This window comes from Candoia aspera, chromosome 2 (assembly GCF_035149785.1).
Source record: "Candoia aspera isolate rCanAsp1 chromosome 2, rCanAsp1.hap2, whole genome shotgun sequence".
NCBI classification, from domain to species: Eukaryota; Metazoa; Chordata; class Lepidosauria; order Squamata; family Boidae; genus Candoia; species Candoia aspera.
Window position 1 is genome coordinate 172,104,242 of NC_086154.1, and position 15,859 is coordinate 172,120,100.

At 39.4% G+C, this 15,859-nt stretch overlaps 1 protein-coding gene across 2 annotated transcripts in view; it reads left to right on the top strand.

Moving 5' to 3' along the window:
* The window catches only part of TRABD2A (TraB domain containing 2A), a 69,000-nt gene that overhangs the window by 30,652 nt on the left and 22,489 nt on the right, over positions 1-15,859 (top strand). For both annotated transcript variants that reach the window (XM_063294881.1, XM_063294882.1), the window contains exon 3: positions 12,443-12,589. In XM_063294881.1, coding sequence (XP_063150951.1) covers positions 12,443-12,589 — 147 coding nt within the window. The remainder of the gene's footprint in view (positions 1-12,442; positions 12,590-15,859) is intronic.

Consider the following 15,859-nt stretch of genomic DNA (forward strand, 5'->3'; position numbering starts at 1 on the left):
TGTAGGTGAAATATTGATAATCAGCAAATAATTTTAATGGAATTTTAATGGAATGATAAAAATGATGCTTAATCCATTAAAAGAGTTTTAGCCTTAATTCCTATCTGTAAAACTTTATAGCAGAGTACTTGCTTGGACAATATCTTCAATAAAATGAGCAGTGTTTAGATTGTCAGCTGAGAGAGAAATGTGTCTCCATAGTTCCTTACTTGTGTTGGCCTAGTTTGTTTGGTTTATAAATAGGAAGAAGGCCTGAATGGATTCATTTTATTAATATTTAAAAGACTGCATTCCAATCTATTTAAACTCAAAAGAGGGAACAAACTTCCCATAAACATCACCTGTCCAAAGTAGTGCAGGATTCACTCAGGACTGACCAAAGTAGATTTTCATGCTTACAGTGACACCTGCAGTATATCATAGAAGCTTCCTCAGTCAGTAGTTGTTTGAATGATTTTCCTCACAGCTCTTTTGTGTGGTAGGATCTCTGATTGGGAAATACTTGTTACTTACCACATGCTGGACTGATGAGACTATTGAGCATTGATGAATATTCTGTTTTCCAGAATATTCAAAGTACTTCACGGGTTTATATCTGGAATCGTTACTGCAATTGTGCAGTGCACTTTCATCACCTCCAGCCCAGTGAGACCAGTAACACATGATGCAGTGTGGAGTGTTCCAGTTTACGACTGGCTGCACCCCTGCTTTGTTGCAGGACACTTAGCTCCATCTCTTCTCTCTGCCCCACTTTTCCACTGATTCCCTTTCGTTTCCAACTTTTAGGTAGCACCCATGGCCACTTGTCTCAGCGCTCATTGTGTTTAAAGGGAAAGAGCTGAAAGATACATCTCTGCATATCTTGAAACTCTCCAAACCTGATGATGCCTCCCTTTCATGTTTAAACATTGCCATTTTGCTTATGGAACTAGAGAGAAAAAGATAAAAATTTTCAAAATAGGAATTAGTATGTATAAATGTTTAAAGTATTTGGCTGCATGTCTAGAACCTAGCAGGTTGATATTAATTATTTAAATTAGAGGTTGGTAGCTTCCTTAAGCATGGGTTCCTTTCAAATTAAAGTTAAATAAGGTAAGAAAAGCTTGTAAAGTATGGCTTCTGGAATTCTTTCCAACTTTTTAATAGCAGCTCTACTCTGGGTCATGTGACCAGGAGTTGTGGGGGGCTTAGAATGGAGCAGGTACAAAGATTATGAACAACTGCCTAGAATTTCCAAAGGATTGCATTGGGAGATAATCTTCTGAATATTTCCTTTCTGCAGCCCCTCACTAGATCTGGCCCATTTTTGAACTTGAACTCATTGGTTGGTTTCTACCACATCAAATTTGGTCCTGTTTTTTTTCCCCCCTTGTTCTTGGAGAGTTACCCTGCTGGCAGACAGATGGAGAGATAGTCCTCAGCCCCTTTATGTAAGTTCTTTCCAATGTTCCCTTAGTTGGAAGGAATAAAAATGAACCATATCTCTCAAGATAGCTAGATACCGTGAGATTCTGAAATATCACATGGGATCCCATAACATTTTATGCAAGTACATGCAGGGCCGCAACTGGGGGGGGCAACCGGAGCATGTGCCCCAGGCGCCACACTGGTAGGGTACCAAAATGAGTGCTGGGGGGGGCACCAAAATGGGCACGGAATCCATGTTTGCCCCGGGTGACACAGACCCTAGTTGCGGCCCTGAGTACATGTGGTACTTTGACACTTACGTGAGTTCCCATGAGATTTTGGACATTTAACATTTTAAAATTATTTAATGTTGAGATTCTGTGGAACATATGTAGGGGTGCTGCAGTTGGCTTAAAAACTAGAACATTTATAGAAAACTGACATTGATTATTCTACATCAGTAATGCCAACTTCAACCTAGAACAAAACTTGTATGTGATTTCACTGTGTAAGACTTGCATAGCTTTACAAAATTCCTAAACAAATGCGTGAGTGATAGCATTAAGGAGGAGGGTGAATTAATTCACTTCATTTGAAAAAAAATCCTGTATGTTTGAGGCTCATCAAAATGTCTTTGTAAATAATCTTCTCCATGAATCATGTTTGATGTTCTTGAGATGATATTTTAATGTGCTCTTGTGTGGGATTAGAGAGGGAAATTCTTTCCAGGTTAGCATTCTGCATTGATTTGGGCAGGGAGCAGAATGTTAGGGAAGTCAAAGATACATTGTGTTGCAACTATTTATTATTTTGCTTTTTCTTAAACAACGGGGACATTGGTTGATTTTTTAAAAAAACTTCATAAGACATGAGGCATGGGTGACAGAATTATAGGTTTTCCCTCAACTCCTTTCAAAGACTCACCCTTCTCTCAAATGTTGTATTATTTCCACTGATGCTTAGAATTTATATGAAGGCAAAATATGATTTTCAGATAAATGAACCCTACCCAGCCTTTTTCCCTCAAAAAAATGCATGAGTAACCTATGCAGATACAATACACATTTTTAATTATGGTGTGTTTAAGGGATTTAAGTTTTACTAGCGATACGATTCTTAAACTAAAAATCATGCAATTTCATTATGGAAAAAAAATATTTTCCAGCTCCCAGATACATAGATGCTTCTGAAAAACAATTTGAGGTCTTTTAAATAATAGTATTTCAGAATAGAAACATAAATGCGCTTGGTTTTCCCTTGCTTATTTTCTTTCTTTGAAAAGCACTTATTCCTGCAGTAGACCTTTGATTTTTATTATTAGTCATTTGCCCAGGGGTGTTTTTTGTAATATACTCTTCATTGTTTCTTTTCCTTTTTCTTTCAAGGAAAAAATTGGCAGATGCAGGTATCAAATTGTGTTGGAAATTGCATAAGTGACCATAGAAAGTTGGTTATAAAGAGAGAAGTAGAAAAAGATGCTTGTTTACATCAGCATAGGGCAAGAGAAATGTGTAATCATCAACTTATTTGCTGGTGAATGTTTTGAAATGGGTTTGATGCTACTGTCTTTGAACTACTTTATTACTTTTTAAATAGGGGGTGATTCAGTCGAGGTTACTTTTCTTGGCATGGATAATGCTAGAATTATTCGTAGGATTGTGAGGAGAGCCTCTCCAGGCTGAGAACATGTTAAATGCCTGCAGATGTCATGGCCAAGGGCATTCTGATGGCCCATTACAATGTCTGCCATTTACCAGGCTGGGCACTTTGCTTAGTACAGTAGTTGCTCAAGGTTCTATGTTTGTGGCTCAAAATTAACCTGAAAAAAATATTCTGTTTTTCTCCTGATGTTTTAATATCTAACAAGAAGTCCCAAGGGAGAGATTGAGGAATTGTGAGGGAAGCTTCTCTTCTATACAGATTTAGGAAACCAGCAATATTTATTTTATGTAAAAGCAATGTGAGAACATTTTCCTAACAAGCATAGGCAAGACTACATGTTACAAAGAATATGGCTTGCCACAAAGAAGTTAATTCCTATCATGTATTTCTAGATCAATTTATTTTGAATGTCCTGACTTCATAACAGTTACATTTCCTTATTCCTTCCAGTGGCAGTCAGTAATACAAAGTAGAGCAGGGAAATGCATATTATATTGGCCTTGGGTTCTAAAAGTAAGCTGTACTAGAAATTAGGAAAATGAAGAGGGAAATTGATACGAATTTATCATTTTCAATATGATTTTTTTTCTTTGTAAGATAGAGCTTTGGTTTTAATTAAAAAAGTAGAAAAATCTACTAAGATTTCCATACTTACAGATTCTTGCAAGCTTTACTGAAGAATGATACAGAAGCCTTTAAAAAAATCTCAACTTGATAATGAACTGTCTTGTGCTTAGTTATTTTTTTAAAATTAAATATTATAAGAGTTGTGGTCCTCATCTAGATTGGGAAAGGCAGTGCTGATGAAAGGAAAATTTCACCAGTAGTCTGAAAGAAATAGAAAAGAAACACTGTTGTACTTTAACAAAAATAAAGGAAATATTTAATATTTTGGACTTTCAGCGTGAAATATGCATAGACAATTTTGAACTAGGGTTAAATTTCTTCAATCCAAGTTAATGGACTTTACAAGCTTTTGTTTATAGAAGACCTAAGTCACACCAACTCCTAATGTTCAGTATTCAGAAATGAAGCTACATTTCCCAAATTCTGTGAGACCATTTGCGATTTCTATGAAACTGATCTAAATGGTGACATAAAAGCACTTAGCATACAGTATTCAAATGATCCAAGTCCCTAGAATTTCTCCAATACTTCTACAACTCTTATATGCAAACATTTAGGCATACACATCTTTTTTTTCCAAATAAGAATATTCAGTCTTGTGAAGTTATCAACGAAGTTTTACTGTATAAGCAATATGAGAAAGTTTATTTATTTTCATTTAGATTTGCAAAATTTCTTTTGATGATTCCTGTGAGAATATGGACAGCTGAAAATGATATATGTTGATTTAGGCAAAAAAATAGAAAGTGAAAGAATACTTGGTAAAATTAAGTATTTCTAAATCAGCAGGACCGGATGATGCCTTTTTTTCCCCAAAGGGTTCTAAAAGAATTAGCATTAGATACAGTGGAAGCAGTAGCCATCGATTTTGAAACCTCATGGAGAACTTGTGAGATACAAGAAGATTGGAGGAAACTAATTCTAATGAAAATTCACATAACAAACCTTACAAGTTAGGACGTTAAATTTTATCTCTGAATATTACATTTGGAAGAGATTCTGGGGCCACCCGCAGGACTTATGAGGGCCACAGTTAGGGTAAACAAGAAACAATATCCAAGTGATGGATATACAGATGGTGTTAAAGTTAATGGACTGCAGGTAGTTGAAAGGTGGCAAAAACCTCTCTCTCCTCTCCTAATTTTTTGAGTTTTTTTCCTATAGAAATAAGTAACTGCCATTCACTTTTGTAATTAAATAGAATGCAGTGAATTTGGGAACAGAATTGCAATGGAAGGCAGATGTGACTCTTCTCTCCCCACAAGGTGGTTGGACTGACTTCCATAAGATATGCAGCTGGCCAAGATCCTGCAACTTTGGATCTTGTCACTGTAAGACCAGCCTGCCACATGTGCCATTTATTGTAACACTGGCTTGGTCTTTTCCCTATTATCTTCAGATAGGGTAAGTTTGATCTGTTAGTAGGGAATAAGATTCACTTAGAGTGGCATCTGCTAATGGAGTACAGTCTCTCAGCTGAGTGAGTGCAATCTCTTTATTGGTAGATTGAGTTTAATAGAAACATCAACCCAGCTCCAGCCTTTATTCCTAATAATGTGTCATGATGCACGAGACTGTTTATCCTTCAAGGTGACATCTACTAATGTTCAGCAAAGGCAGAGAAGTGCACAGTGTAACATCACATTGTGCACTTCATTATTATATAAACATCACAGGGGAGTTCTCGGGGACTCTGATGCTCCATAGCTATTTGGAGCCCTCAGAATTATTTGATGCAGTATTATTGCCAAGAATAGAGCCCTCCACTAAATATTAGGTCACCTGCCAAGATACAGCTGCTCCTGCTCCTCCTCTTGCTTCTTTTGTTGAGGAAGAGGGAAACTTAGAAAAAATGCAGTGGAAAATGGGATGCAAGCTCCATTTTTAAATGAGCTTTGGAACGGGCTGAACTTAGCTTGGCATGGTAGTAAAGGCCACACACTCCTGTCCAAAAACATTTACAAATGCACACCCTGTTTCTGATTCTGAGTTGTAGGATTATTTGTCTGAGAATTTAGAATTTATGTTCAAAATAACATTCAGGAATACTGAATACTCTTTCCATTTTCTCAGCCATTTTGTAAGCGGAAGCTCGTATAATTCACAAAATTCCTCTTCTGCTTGTCAAGAAGTCGTGTTACTGAAATCATTATTTTATGCTACTTTTGCAGGGATGTCTTTGCAGCAAGCCAGGAGTTCATCAAAATGATGAGATGTGTGCCGTCACGTCACCACACAAACTCCATTCCTTCTCTTACGGACTTACATGCAATCCCATACAAATCGCAAAAGGCAGAGCTTGCATCTCAACTCATGTTTCATCATTTGTCTCTCAGCCCTCGGATGCCCATATATGCATGTGTAGCTAGTGTTCTGAACTGTTAATCTTAGGCTGGGGTTCTGTTTTACCTTTACTGAAATTTCTAGGAGCTGCCTGGGGGCCCAGTTTCAAGGACAAAGGGTAGCTTAAAATTAGCAGGTTAACAGCCTACCTATATCTGATCCATGGGTGTGTGTTGACGTTGAGCTGCTTTTTATTTTTGGTCTGTATTTATTAAAATATATTTCTGGAAAGCCGTTTCAAAATGAGGTCCATTTTGTCTCAAATCCAGACTGAATGCTAGGAAGTCTTGCTTGGCATCAGTTAGAATTAATAGTCAATAAGCACAGAAACTGACTGTTAAATTTGGAAAAAGCCATAGGTTTTATTTTGTATCAGATGCTTTTGATGTCAATTTATCCGGGAATTGGCTCATAAAAATGTGCATGACTTTGCTTAATTATAATGGCTCCTTACACATCAAGCATATTTGATCTGGGGAAATATTTTAGTATTTCCTTTAACAAGCCTAACAGGGTGAAACAGTGTTAAAAGAACTTGATTCAACCAGGGCTTCCCAAGACTATGAACACAGAGCAGGTATTTAAGGAATGTTTGTCATTTAAGAGATAGGTGGGAAATACTATATCCGCAGCTTTTGTTATTTCAGTTTCAGAGATTAATTACTACTCAGAAATTATGTAGCAGGGTTTTTATTTGAAAATCAAGTTCATTTAGCAAAATAAATTGAACACTGAATGAGAGTACCATTCACAGAAAACACTAGAGCAAAGCTCATGTTGAGGGCAGCCGTTTGTTGTATAAAATCTGGAAAGTTCGTCCATCTGTTTTGTGCAATCATATTCTGGGTGGCTCTTCATGGAGCCTGTTGTCATCAGGGAGAATGTTCAGGTTATGCACTTTGTGAAGGGCTTCAAAAGCATCAGAGAGTCAGACATAGGACATCTAAGGAAGTGCAAAGCATCTGAGTGAAGAATCTCACTTTTCTTCTTGGTGCTCGGCACGAACCATTACCATGACAAAAGAGGATTATTGACTTTCATAGCCATGCTGCCTTTGATTCAAGGATTGCTTTGATTCAGGGCTGCAGCCTTTGCTTGCAAGACACAGAGCCTGGTCTCCTGTGTCAGGTGAAGAGGAAGGGAATGGAGAAGTGGTCAATTGTGCAAGTATTCCCAGCGTGAGGGTCTTGAGTGATGTGGCAGGTTGAAATGATGCCTGGGACAATGAAAGACAACCGAGTGGTCCTCCTGAATCCAGGAAGATGGTCAGCCTCGACTATAATTCATGGAGCTGAATGGCTCTCTAAACTGAGAGCTGAAAACAAATGCACACACATGCTCGTGCAGAGAGAGAGAGAGAGAAGATGAGGCAAAGGGATCGAACAGATGTGGGAGCCTTTGTTGAGAGGCCTCAGAGGCTAGCGGGGTGGCGATAGGCTAATTTGAGGCGCATAATGCCAGGTCCCTTTCATATGTAGAGCAGCACTTTGATCCAGCCTGGATGAAAGTGATGAAAAGTGGAGAGGATGGCTGGGGGTCTTTTGTCTTTGACAAAAAGGGCATCTGCCGGACTCTAACCCCCCTCTCTACACGCAGCCTCTAGCAGGCTGTTCCAACAATGCTGGTAAAAGGGATGCGTCTCTTTCTTATCCCTCCGTTCCCTGGCCAAAAACCCTTGTCCTGACAGCTGAAGAAATCCTAGCCAGAAAAAGAAGGCTAAGCAGCATCTTGGCTACAAAGCTTAATTATTTATTTTCCACCGTACTAACGTTTTCTCTGTGTTTATGTGTCCGCAAGGTCCAATACAGTTGTTACACTGGTTCTCCCAGTACATCTTTTCAAGAGACACTTCGAAGTTGGTATGAAGTTATATTCTTAGGGATGGAGTATCGCTTGTGGGGAATGAGAGATACTTTTCTGAAGGGGCAACTAATGTGGCCTGACTTGCAGTCCAAAGAAAAGGTTTTGAATTCCAGAGCACTGCACAGGATAAGGGAGCAAAAATGTACATTCAGCATATTGTCGGTGGGGATAAAGATAAAAGTAACAGTGAATCCATACTTTGGTTAAACAGTGAATACTTTGGGCTGATTTAACCTTCTTTTTCTGACTTTTCTGTTCGTAAATAGCAATTCTACCTTAAGGGAGAATAAAAATAACATGGAATTGGTGTGTGGCTTTTTTTTTTTTTTTTTGAACTAACAAGTATATTGTATCTGTCTGAGGTGGCCCGCCCCTGGGCGTTGTACAGTGACTGGGACAGCATATCCTTGAATATTTCTCTCCCTTGGGATTATGTTTGCTGTTACAATTCTATTCAGAAACATTCAAGATTCAGGCTTAAGCCAAAGGGGGTTGTTGTTGTGGGGAAAAAAGGAGGCAGGAATATTAGGTGTTTCCTCCCTTGAGTTGACCAAATACTTTTTTAAAAGGCAGGATAAAAATATAATAATAATATAATAATATGCGACCTACCATAATAAATTCATTTATTAGTGAATGTCATTTTTTAAAGTCCTGGATGAAACATCCTTGGGTTAAGAGAAGAATTCAGCTTCTTTATATTTACTCATGTATTTATGAACATGGAATCAATAAGTTAAAACAGCTTTCTTTGACTTCCGTGGTCATATTGTGCTTGTTTTCAGTTTAGTGACTTCACATTTACATTCTCCTTTAGTCTTTCATCTCCAAACTCTAGAATACTAGCAACAGTGAGAGAACCATCATGATGGAAGAGTGTCACAGTTAGGGTCTTTCCAATAATGAGGGTGGTGGTGGTGGTGGTGGTGACCAGGTTTGGGGGTGAGGGGCGGAAGGTAACCTTTCCTCCTGTGAAGTTTTCCAAGTGCAATATGCTGAAGCTGCTGGCTGCTCCATTGAATGAAATGAAAGAGACCCATATTCTGCATTACAGGTGTATACAAAACATTTTGAAAACTGTTTTCAACCTTAAATGGCCCTTTTTGGGGTAGAAACAGTTGTTTTGCATCTGAAATGGACTTTTTTGATCATTTGTAAATGGTTTCCCCCCCCCTCCCTCTCTAAACAGAACTGTCTTGAACTCAGAACACTCCCAGAATGATTGAAACCATCCATTTTGAATGTGGAACAGCTGCTTTGCATTCAAAGAGGGCTATTTTGAATTCAAAATGGAAAAGACTTTGTATACCACTATTATGTTCTAATCAGCAGAGCAAAGAGCAGTTTTGGAAGAAGGCATTTTAATTGGATGGGGAGGGGAATTATCTCTTTTCTTTTTACTATTTAAGGGGGAAAAAGCCATACTGGAGGTCTAAAAACAGAAGTCTCAGTGCCTGCTCTGGCTTGACCTTAGAGCTAAAGTCAATATGATCTAAATTTTATACATCCAGACTAGATTTAGTTTAAACTGCATGTTTAACCAGAAGTAAAATAATGCAAACATTACCAAGGCATAATCTCTGCTGAGAGCACTGGTCTACTTATAAACTCTAAAGCAGGGTTCCCCAAGTGCTCAATATTGACTCCCAGGGTCGATGGGACTTTCCAAGGGGTGGTGGTGGTGGTGGTGGTGGTTGTTAGCAGTACTATTAGTTAAAGTTGTATTTATTCAATTATTTTCATGTAATAAATGGGGGTCAATGAACAATCTGAAACTTCATGAAGGGGTCAATGAGCTAAAGAGTTTGGGGACCCCTGCTCTAAATGATGTGTCAAATTCACTTTAAATCAGAGCCAACCTGTGTAAAGCATGAACATATTTAAGAAACGTCTCTTGCTTAGAAATTGAACACCCTGGTGACTGAGCTGTGAACCCTCATTGCCCAATTTAGATCTCTACACAACCTTAGCTAAAACACTGTACTGCAGCCATAATCTGCAATATAGGGATAATGCTGAGCTACTCTTTACAGACTTTATGTAAACCATGGTTGAAATAATATGCATGACATGCTTTGGATATTCAGAACCTTACAGAAGTGCTAGTTAGTAGGAGTCTGGAAAGAAAATACTGAAAAGGGAACTAGGGACAAGCACTTGCAGACGTGCCATTTATTTTGGGTGCCCACTCTGAGATAAGCTTGCATTTTATCTATGCTTTCCTCCCCCACACCTTTGCACTGAACAAAAGCACTTCCATGAAGAGAACACCTCCTTCAAATTCACAAGCTCTGGAATTTTTCCTTGTTATGAAAGCCTCGGGCTGCAGGTCACTTGACTATGTACTGAAGATAAACTTTTCACAAAGGGTGCCCTGTTTGAAGCTGCACCTGGTATTGCAATCACCCAATGTGATAACATTTGCCAGAAAAATTGTTATTGGGGAGCTGTGAGGTTCTGCTTAAGAGGCTTCCATTTATAACAGCTATTAGCTTGTGAGCGAGGCCATAAAGTTTCCACTGTTGACAGAATGTTGAAGAATATTGGCTTCTTCATTGCAAGTTTATTCATATACTAGGTGAGCCATACTGAATTATGTTGGTGCCCTCATAAGGCTGTAGAGAAATCATATTTAGTTTATTTGTAGTCATGGCTTGATCTGCATGGAATTCCAGTACTATTGCAAAACGGTTGATTTTTTTGTTTGCATGAAAAGCTAAGTAGGCAGCTAGAATACTGGACATACATGCTCCTGTTTGGCTTTTCTTATCAGTAGGAGTAGGAGGGCTAGATAAACTTGAGAAGTTCTTTCTTTCTTTTTTTAACCAGGATGTTTGATCTAGGAATTCTAACTTATTTTCCCCAAACAAGCCAGAGTTGAATGCCATGTTTTGTTCTGGGCTTCTAATTCCTGGTTTTTGTTTTTTAAGGTAGTAAATTCAGAGATCTTGGGTCATAAGTCATTACATACTTCAGAGATATTTTCCACTGAGCAAAGTCTTAAAGGGAACTCTGCTCTGACTGAAGTGCCCCTTCAGGCTGCCCTATGTCAAGACTCATAAAAATTGCTCTTTTGATACATTTTGCTGATTTTCCATTGTGTGCACAGTACTCAGTCCTTCTAGTACTTCTGCAAAGCAAAGGTTCATTGATTGGAGGCACTGAGATGGTTCCTTGTTTTTTTGAATCAAGGCACTGTTGTGAAATGGATTGTTCCATAGACTTCTTCATAGACTCCATCGACAGATTTAGCTTCTGCAGATGATCTCCTGCTGACTGGAGCAGTGAAATTGCTTATCCATTGTAAGCCAGAAGTGCTGTAGCATGCAAACATGTCCGCTGTATTAAGTAGCATTATTGCAGTCTTGCACATTTATCATGCTCCCAGATAAAAGTGCATTGGATTGGAACCTTTCTTCTTGGAGTTTCAGTGCAGTAAGGAGGTCTGTGCAGTGCTGCAGAGCAATGAAGAAATACTGAAGTCTATAGCTACAAGAAAGCTTATTAGTAATTTGTTATAGGCTTTCCTTTGGCATTTCAGCATCTGCATTTCTCCTGTGGAAAGTTACTCAACATCTACTAAATAAGCCATTATGGAAACCACAGTGTGGTTCTATGTCAGCTTCTTGTGAAGCTGCTGCCAAATAAACACTCTTCAGAATTTAAACAATGAGCTAATATTTAAACTTGTGCTGAACTAAGAACCAAAATTCGCCTACTTTATTTTTATGTTAAGTGCAAAGCAGACATTTGAAACTAGTAGGAGGGAACTGTTGCTTCAGCCCATTCTCCTTGATTTTTTATTTTTCTTTTGTTCAAAGTTTTAAAAAATCTTCAGGCAGAGAAGTAGTGGACCAAGGGGAAGGATTAAGCATCCTTTCCCATCCAACCAGTGATTTATTCAAGATTATAGACTGCCTACTTTTCCCTTAAACAAAGACATTGAGTAAAATCTTGACATTTTCAATGCACTGAATAATTTAATAGCACTGTGCAGCAATCCAAATTTGAAAAGTAAAAGAAGATGTGGAGAGCACATAAAAGTGCATGGAGCACTTGCCAGCTTCCTTGAACCAAGCACCTCACTGATGGATTGATTGATTGATTGAATATATCCCCAAATCTTACAATCCCACTGCTGCTGTGGGAGGCCTGTCATGTAAGCCATGGAAAGGATGTGTTTGGTTAAAGGAGGTGCCAACTGGTGCTGCGTGGTTCCAGAAATGTTCTGTATTGACTTTTCCTGAATATGGATTGTACACAGCTCTATAATTTTATTTATTTTGGGACATCAGTGATGAGACAATGTTCTTGCAATAACTGACTATATAAATTATTTTCTTCTTTAGTAGATGGTTGGGTGTTTAATAGATGTTTTAGGATGGAATTGAGTTCTCATATATATCAATCACACACTCTCTCACAAATTAATGAGTATCAAATATTTATTTATTCCAATTTAATATATGTTATTTAACTAATGAGTTTAAGAACTGATGGAGAACTCTCCCTTTTCCTCCTTCCCATTCCCCATGCCTAGGTGATCTTTGCTTTGAATCAGACTCTTTTGCAGCAGGAGAATCTCCGAGCAGGCAGCCTACAGATTCCTTACTCAACAGAGGACCTTATCAAGCATTACAACTGTGGAGACCTCAACACCATCATCTTCAATCATGATACTTCTCAAGTGAGTTGTGTCTCCTCATTTCCTTGCGCTGCTCACAGAACTGCTAGTTAGCTTCTCCTGTCAGCAGTCTATATCCCCAAGGGGCTGGACATTTTACAGACAAGCGTATTTTCACTATTCAAAGTCAGCATGCATGCTTCTCTGTTAACATTGCAATTGGCAATTTTAATTCTGGAAACATTTTTGTTGCTGGCATGTGATGGGCTATTTCTGATTTGCTGGATAAGAAGGAGAGTTTATAATATAAGGGAATTGAATGTTTTATTTGAACACAGAGGAAACGCATACTTTTATTCAACTTAATTTTAAAAAGGTAGGGTAAACTAGAGAAAAATGGATCATTGCAAGTTACAAAAGGAAGGTGGTATGTATATAAGCCTTCATGTTTTTTTCATGCCATCACAATGGTCCCTAAAAAGCCAGCACTTCTAGCAACTAGTTTCATGATTCCATTTTGGGGGTGGAAGGGCAAGTACCACCTTCTATACAGATGAAAACAGCAGAGACTACCATATTGTTTTGGCTCTTCCAAGCCTCCTGGTGACTTCTCCCTCTAATGGGCAGAAAGGACAGTCATTCTGGTTGCCTCACTGAGTACAGTGTAAAAAGTGCTGATTTTCATCTGGATCTTCTCCTCCCTGGATCACCTACTGCCCAGGGTACAGCTATTTCAGCCTTCACATCCGAGGACAAGGACATGGCCTCCTATAGGTCCAGCCACCTTTCTCCTTCTTCCCCAGAGTGATCTGGCCGCTGTGACCTTCCCCTCCCTCAGACCCAGCAGAGGGGGAGCTCTCAGAGAAGATGAAGATACTCAGCCAGCTCCAGACATTTCCAAAAGATTGATTTCTCAGGAAGATTTTCAAAACTTTGGCCAGCTCTCCAGCTTCTAAGCAGCTGTGGTCTTTCCAATGGTGACAAACTACTGCTCTTCCTCATTTCCTGGAGGTTTAATTAAAATAATTTGGGGGGCAGAAACCACCAGGGTTAAATAGGAACAGCTTTGTCTTTGGAAACAAACACTATGGCTTCTATTGCAGGCTGACCTGGGCCTCCTTAAGGCTCCCCTGGTTAATTCCTAGAGGCACCTTATTTAATATTATGCCATAATAAATAAGAATGACACCAGGATATCCAGATGGCAGGTAGAATGTCACAGGGCAAACCATTGCCTGCACAGTCTGATCTTTGTAGGTGTAGACACATCCTGACATCTGAATATCTCTTCCAAGATTTTCATGGCTACTCTATCAAGTGCTAGTCTGCAGCACGTTTCTTGACTGCTGGTTCCTTTATTATTGGTAGTCAATCCTAAAAGGCAGAAGTTACCACCACTTCATTGTCAATTCTAAGGCTAGTCGCTGTACTTGTTGCCATTAGTTTGGTCTTCTTTCTATTTAGTCCCATTTTCTCACTGTGCTCCTTCACTTTCATTACTGGAGTCTGCAGATCATTTACATTTTTGGCTATCAGAATATTGTCATCAGCATAGCACAGGTTATTGATATTTCTTCCTCCAGTTTTAAAACCACACTCATTTTCTTCCAATCCAGTTTCCCTCTATCTATATTCCGCATATAGGTTGAATAAGTAAGGGGGGAGTACACAGCCTTGTCTCATTACTTTGCCAAACTGGAGCCAGTCTGCTTTGCCATGTTCTGTCCATACAGTGGCTTCCTGAGCTGTGTAGGTTTTGCATGAGGATAGTGAGATGTCCTAGGATTCCCATTTTTCTAAGCACATTAGCTTGACATGGTTGACATAATCAAAGGCCTTCCTATAATCAATGGAGCACATATTGACTTCATTTTGGTGTTCATATCCAGTGATACATAGCTATTACAGGTAGTCCTCCCTTAATGACTGCACTGTTTAGCGACCGTTCGAAGTTACAGCGGTGCTGAAAAAGTAATGTTACTACTGGTCCTTGCACTTACGACTATTGCATCATCCCCACGGTCATATGAAAGAGATTCTGGTGCTTCACAACTGGTGGGCATTTAAGACTGTCGCAGCTGTCACGTGATCGCCATTTGCGCACTTCACAGCCAGGTTCCAACAAGCATAGTCAATGGAGAAGCCAGCAGTGGAATTGCAAGTTGCAGTCACGTGATGTCTCGCTTAGCAACAGAGTTGCCGGTCCCAATTGTGGTTGTTAAGCAAGGACTACCGGTATATGACCTCCTAATCCTTTTGTTTCCTCTCCTAGGTTTCAGTGCTCAAGAAAGTACTCTAGTGCTTCAAGAGATAAAAACACCTGCTGTAAATCAGAGCAGGAGAGCTAGAGCCATCTGCAGAAATGTACTCCAGCTGCTATTCCATATTCTTCATTATCCCTGATAAGAATGGGGATGGGAGGCATATGAGGCATAAAAAGAATGAATCAGTATATAAAATACCATAAATTCAGGATGGAAATGTCATTGGAGAGATGTGCTGCTATCCCTGGATCTTGGGAGACTAACCTTCACATACCCATCCACCTTCTTGCAGAAAATACCTACGTATTGAATGCCAGGGAGGCCATGCCAATAAACAGTTCTTCTGTTTAGTTTTCTCTGGCACTCAGAGTATTCACCAAGCTGTCAGATATCTGGTAGCAGCCTGGAGCAGTTAATCCCAAGCATGAGTCTCTCAGAACTTTGATTAATAAGATTTATTAAGAAGCTTATAGTAGCAAGAATTCTGACAAGTATTCTGCTTTCAGATGAGCAACTTCTGTTTAGCAAATTAAGGTGAGAAGGCTCTGGCTGTTCTCGTGTGCTTTTCAGGTAGCGGAGGCTTGTCTCTTGTGAAAGAGAGGTAGATTGCACCTGCTTTTACATTATAAGTATTATACTCTTAGAACCAGTTCTCATACAAAGCGACAGTGGTTTTAGTGGCACATCTCTGAAGTGTGGAGTTCCATATCTGTGTGTGATCTGGAGGCAGAGGAATGTGCGGCGAACTTTCTAGTCCCTCCCATCTCATCTTTGCAACATCTGGCATCGAGAAAAGTTTCTCTCCTCCAGTCCAGGACGCATGCTATCCAAGAGCTAGTCAGCTAGTCACTGACCAGTCATGTGCTTGAGATGTTTGGGTGTCGTGACCCTAAGACTTGAGAGTCTTATACACATGGCTCCCTGAGTGGTCTCGTTTACTGCCTGTCCCCAAAGGAGTCCACTGCTGGTGGCTCTCTCCAGCAATCCACAAGGGGAAATTGTGTGCAGCTTTTCCATCGCTGGCGTATTGCAATAGTCTCCTGTTAACAGACCACATAGTCACGAATGT